The sequence below is a fragment of the Pseudochaenichthys georgianus genome, chromosome 23 (assembly GCF_902827115.2).
Source record: "Pseudochaenichthys georgianus chromosome 23, fPseGeo1.2, whole genome shotgun sequence".
NCBI classification, from domain to species: domain Eukaryota; kingdom Metazoa; phylum Chordata; class Actinopteri; order Perciformes; family Channichthyidae; genus Pseudochaenichthys; species Pseudochaenichthys georgianus.
Window position 1 is genome coordinate 23,083,329 of NC_047525.1, and position 6,283 is coordinate 23,089,611.

Below are 6,283 nucleotides of genomic sequence, written 5' to 3' on the forward strand. Positions count from 1 at the left end.
TCTCCAAACGGAACGGAGTTAATTGCAGACACATCTTGGAAACAACCGGCAATCTGTCTGAAGAGGCTTCTGGGGCCGACGGCCAATATTTTGGGGGTCCAATGAAATGACTGGATCTCCAGGCCAAGACTTCCTCTACCATGGTCTGTTCATTGTGTGCAATGCTGTAAGCTTATTTAATTTGTCAGAATAGAGATGGAAATGACGGTCATGACATATCATGATACATATCCAAAGCCTTCTCCAACGTAACTATACACAGATTACAAACTCAAGGTCTTTCAACACTATAATGTTTTCCTGTGTGTTCAAATAATGTGTTTAATTTGGAGATGCATTGATGCACTTCTCATTGAATCACATTTTCCATTCTACGTAAGTAAGTAAGTAAGTAAAACTTTATTTATATAGCACCCTTCCCAACACGGATGTACAAAGTGCTTTACAGTACAGTACACAGGACACAATTCACAGTACAACTATAACATGTAGAATAAAAGGCATAAAACGGCAGCAGGTAATACATAGGATAAAACATACGACAAAACACCAATAATAAAAAAAAAAGAAAGACAGCCACTAACTCACCTCCTCCGACGACCCAAAGGCCTGTACGTCTATTTTGAACAGCTGGGAACAGACATTTCCAAACTCTAGTGTGTATTTGGACTCATGTGTGGACACCAACACACATGCAGAAAATACACAATGTATGCCAGTCACAACAAGTGAATCCTGGCTACACTTAGAGATGTTATCAACCTCTGCACACGGCACGCTTTGTTTCCACACATTAACAGATCGAAGGAATTATTTTGCACACATTGTATTCCTAAATGAAGCTTCAGTAATCACGTTATTAGAGATGAACTGAGAGCTCTGCGTGGTGCTGATTATGCAGAGCTCATAATTCAATCAGCCCGATGAGGATTGGCACCAATTACCGAGTTATATAATATATATGATAAACTGTTTATCACTGTGATCGAATACAGCAGACATTTTGTTTGTTGCTGAAGTGAAAAAATAAATAACTGCTCTCACATGTGATTTATTCGAAACAAATAATTATCCAGATTATGAGCCTGCATATTGGCCCAGTCTGCTCTCATTGGTTAGCTGGCCTGCTCTGTTGTGATTGGTCAATGGCTTAGCCTATAACGTTGGAGCTTTAGCCAATAGAAAAGCAAGTGTTACAAATTCTGTCACTATTTTATGGAAGTAAAAAAAGGAGACCAATGGAGGCGTTTCAGGCGTCTGGAGGGAAACTTTGGGAATTTAAACTTTGTCGACCATTTACATGCACAGAAACGTCTCGAACACATTACAGGAAAGAAACTCCAAAAAGCATAATCGACCCCCTTTAACCTGTTAAACCCCAAGGTCCCCGCCGGCGGCTGTCAATCTGATCAAAAGACGTGTTCAATGGCATTAAAACGAGAAAAAACGCGGCTGAATCGATTAATCCATAGGTTTTTAACGTCTCTGTATAAAAAATTTATAATCCATAATTCCATTTGTATGTAAAAATCGCAGAGCAAAAGTTAGCTGCTAATGGTAGCCACCAGAGTGGCTGCTGCTTCCGGTCTTGGCGATGTGGCAGTCTAACACACACACATTACCAAATAAGGACTAGGTGGGAGTTCCCCTCGATTCTATTGGCTCTGACGGTCAGAAAGAGATGTCACATGTCAAAATCCAGCAAGGGGGGCCAGAAATATGGACAATCCACCCAAATGGCCCCAGAAGAGGTTTTTCTTTGCTATATCTGTCTAAAAAGGTCAAATATCACTTGTTTTGCATCGATCTTGATACAGGGTACTTATTATATGTTGTACTTTGGATTCCTAAAGCTTTTAGTCTACTAACCCATCATCCAAGGTTAGTTTTCACTATAAGTACAACATATGTTTTGGACGGACACTATCATTTACAGTTTTTTACCATGTTCAATCTGAATTTTCTTTAAAATAAAAAACATCTATATTGATTCTGACTTTTCTACATCCAACTCACAGGTTTATCATCACTTTGAGATAAAATATTATGAATTTAATCCTTTTAGAAGGGAAGATATGGTCATTTTCGAGCCTGAAACCTGAAAAACAGGCTCAGGGTTTTTAAGAGCTTTTCACTTTGATGTCCCTAAATGAAGCAACTTCATCTGCAAAGGTTGCCATGCCGTCTGCCAAATCACGTGTTTACTGTTGTGTTTATTCACATGATTGAATGCATCTGATGTCATAGCCACTCTTGGTATAACGAGCAGCAGGATTCTCATTCTTTTGGCCTTCTGAACGTTTTAACCCCACGCCATGGAGGCTATGGAAATGCAGGTTTTTAATAAAGATCTTCACTGAGATCTTTCTCAGGGTTTGTAGTCTACAGAAAAACGTATTTTCACTTCTGCATTTTCCTCCCACCCAGCGTTCCACTCGGACCGAACAGGCACAAAAGCATAGTCCTCAAAATGATCTTTGTATTATTCTTCAGACCTGTCTGTCTCACTGTCTCTGTCTGTCCCTCGTTCTCGTTCCCTTTCCAGTTGGCGGTGTGAGTCCTCTCTGCTGTGTTGTGATTTGCGAGGGTTTTGATGTTGAATCGCTGTCTTCCAAAGCCTCCTTTTTATTTAACAACTTCTGCTTTTCAACTAGACGTTCAGTGAGCGATTTAAAAAAAAAAGAAAAAAGGAAAGTTTCTCCTGACCTAACCTCACCGCTTTCCTTTCAAACAGTTCGCAGTAACAACTGACGTTGCTTTAACGAGCTGCTTTCCTGGCACCGTCGGATACGAGACGTGTTTTTTGGGTTGCAAAGTGAATTTGGCTGCGCCACTGACAGTCAGGTGTACGTGTGTACGTGTGTGTGTCTGTGTGTGTACACAAGCACACACACGTACAGATATAATTCAATGTGGTTTCCATCTAGGACGTCAGTTCTCCGTGGGGGAAGTTATTGATGATGTGAGAAAGGCAATAAAACAAAGGATGACTTAATCACGTTTCATACCGCTCCAAGGACAATAGTGGAGAGAATGCACACATCAGCGCTTTTGCATATTTGTTTGTACAAACCACATGCCATATCTTGCTATCTGTGCATTTCAAGTTGGTGATAAGTCTTGAGAAAGTGTTTTAAAATTCTAAATATGCAGTGTGACGGGTACAGATTGTGTCACCGTAGTGATTAGCCTTCAGAGGCTTTTAATTTGAGGCTTATGAATGTTTGTTTTATCAGTCAGGCACGCTGGTGTGCATGCGTCAATACGGGTGTGTGTGTGTGTGTGTGTGTGTGTGTGTGTGTGTGTGTGTGTGTGTGTGTGTGTGTGTGGCCTGGCATTACTATACTTGTGGGGACCTACATCTGTCTACTCAGTCACGTGAGGGGACTCGCCTTCCTTATGGGGACACATTGGAGGTCCCCATAAGGGGGATCATTAATTTTAGGGTGAAGACTTGGTTAGGGTTAGGTTTAGGTTTAGGGTTAGGGTTAGGCATGTGTTGGTTATGGTTAAGGTTAGGATAAGTCTCCAGGAAATGCATGTAAGTCAATGTAATGTCCCCTGAAGTGATGTATACATGTATGTGTGTGTGTGTGGGGGGGGTGTGTGTGTGTGTGTGTGTGTGTGTGTGTGTGTGTGTGTGTGTGTGTGTGTGTGTGTGTGTGTGTGTGTGTGTTTAAGGGGGGTGATAGTGGAAGCGACAGACTCTACAGATGTTCAATAAATGGGCTGGAACTGGCTGAGAGGAGAGGGGACGTCATTCAATCTCTCACACACACACACACACACACACACACACACACACACACACACACACACACACACACACACACACACACACACACACACACACACACACATGCAGGTAGACACATGTAACACACAGATACACTCAGTCGGTGTTATCGTGCACAAGGATGAAGCAAATGTGATGTGGACATGACGTAAGACACTGAAAAGACTGAAACGTTGACTTTAACTACATGGTCAACAGATTTCACATTAGGTTAGTTGAAAGCAATAATATACATTTTAATAAGTTCAACTATTGCTTACATCTAACCTAATACAGTTATGTATAATGTGTTAACATAATATATTTAAATAAAGTTCAGTCAAAGCACTGTGACAACAATAAGCAATTAGCATAACAAAGCTAACGTGGAGAGCCTGGATTAGGGCAAAGCAGTATGGGATTGGTTTCTGAGTGCGATTGTCCCCATGTTTCAGGGTTGAACATGCACGGTGTGTTTGTGGTGAGTGCGGACAGAGAAAAACAACAAGGTCATCAAATACCCCCCCTTCATTATCACACGTTGTGAGCGAAGCAGCTGATATGCTGTGGCAGCTATTCTCGTCCACAATAGGAAATGAAGGGGTGTGAAGTGGCTACAGAGGATATTTCCTGACACTCGCTGTGCGCTGTGTCGTGATTTTAAATCACAATGTCCTCCCATTCATCTCTCGCCCTCGGCGTTTGATTGTTTTGCTGCTTCGATCAATACCGCCATCATTTCCTATTTGTATTTTCTTTCTACATCGTTTATCTCCGCCTCTTCATTCCTTTACTCCAACTTGTTCACCTACCTTTCTCTACATCCTAATGTTTCTTTTACTATCCGCTCCAGCTTGCTTTTCTCTACTTCCATCATACCTCGTCTCATTACACCCACTCCTAGACTCATAACTGTTGCATGAAAGTTTAATAAAGCAATCTGTAATCTTCATATGTTTTACATAACGTGTTGTATTGCTTACTACTTACTTTTCTGACAACTTTTTACTTTCTACTTCTTGCATGTTGAACACAAATACCTGTACTTTCTACTTCTTGCATGTTGAACACAAATACCTGTACTTTCTACTTCTTACATGTTGAACTCAAATACCTGTACTTTCTACTTCTTACATGTTGAACTCAAATACCTGTACTTTCTACTTCTTACATGTTGAACACAAATACCTGTACTTTCTACTTCTTACATGTTGAACTCAAATACCTGTACTTTCTACTTCTCACATGTTGAACTCAAATACCTGTACTTTCTACTTCTTACATGTTGAACTCAAATACCTGTACTTTCTACTTCTTACATGTTGAACACAAATACCTGTACTTTCTACTTCTCTCATTTCCCAAACAGCTGGTTCCTTTAGTCTGAATGTGTGTTTGGTGGTGTGGTCATTATTCTTTAGAGTCACTGCGTGCCTATTGATTGGAACACGATCCGTGTATCCATCACTTCCTGGTCTTCTCTAAAGAAGAGGGACCAATGGAAACGTTGTCATGTTGCCGTTGTTCAGCATGGAAACATTCATTAGCTAACAATGACATTATTGTTCTATTAAAATAAAGGGAGGTCAGGTACTCTTTAAAGCAGCTGCTAGCTATGGGTACTTTTTACTGAAGTACATTTCAAAGCTTCTTTACTTCCACTTGAGTAAATACGTTTAGTCAGTACTTCTACTGTATTTTTAAACACAAGTATCTGTACTTCTACTTGAGTAAAGGATGTGTGTACTTTTGCCATCTCTGACCACTTGCATTTACCAGTTGGAGATTTGTGAGGAAGACAAAATGCAAATCCATGACTCAAACACAGACAGTTTATAATGCCCCCCCCCCCCCTCTCTCTCTGTTAGGTGGTGTGTGCATCGCCCAGTCCTTAAAGATCCCCAGGGAGCCCCGGACGGGCGAGTTCGACAAGATCATCCGCCGCCTTCTGGAGACCTCCAACGCCAGGGCCGTCATCATGTTCGCTAATGAGGACGACATACGGTACTTGCTGCACACTAAAACTCTGCCACCGCTCACCATCGCTGCCGTCTCATTAACATATGGTTACGTGACATGTCCTGTCGCATCATCGGACTGCTCTGCAATAAGGGTGATGTGAAGATACCCACGTGCCACATTCAGTTGAAAGCGATATCTCAGGAATGTGTTAAGGGCATTCTTTACTACTTGGAATACATGGCACACAGTTGGCGGTCAAAGGTCAAGGTCACAGGGACCTCATAATACATGTTTTTGGTTCAACCTGAAAGTATATGATTATATGTATGAATATATCTTAGTTATATTGAGTAAATCTCTTTGAAGTAACATCTCTGGGGTCCTTCCTTTAGCACGTACACCAAAGTGTAATTTGGAATTGCTCCATTTCAAAGAAAGTTCATGAACACGGTGAACACACCAGCTGCAGATAGCAAAGCAGAACAGTTATATAATCAAGCACTAGCTCACGACAGGCCGTGGTATAAGGCCATTGTATCACAGTTA

At 41.2% G+C, this 6,283-nt stretch overlaps 1 protein-coding gene across 3 annotated transcripts in view; it reads left to right on the top strand.

The window, feature by feature from the left end:
* grm8a (glutamate receptor, metabotropic 8a) overlaps positions 1–6,283 on the top strand; it is a 331,157-nt gene that overhangs the window by 217,977 nt on the left and 106,897 nt on the right. For all 3 annotated transcript variants that reach the window (XM_034075075.2, XM_034075077.1, XM_071201745.1), the window contains one exon: positions 5,644–5,779. In XM_034075075.2, the coding sequence (XP_033930966.1) occupies positions 5,644–5,779 (136 nt within the window). The remainder of the gene's footprint in view (positions 1–5,643; positions 5,780–6,283) is intronic.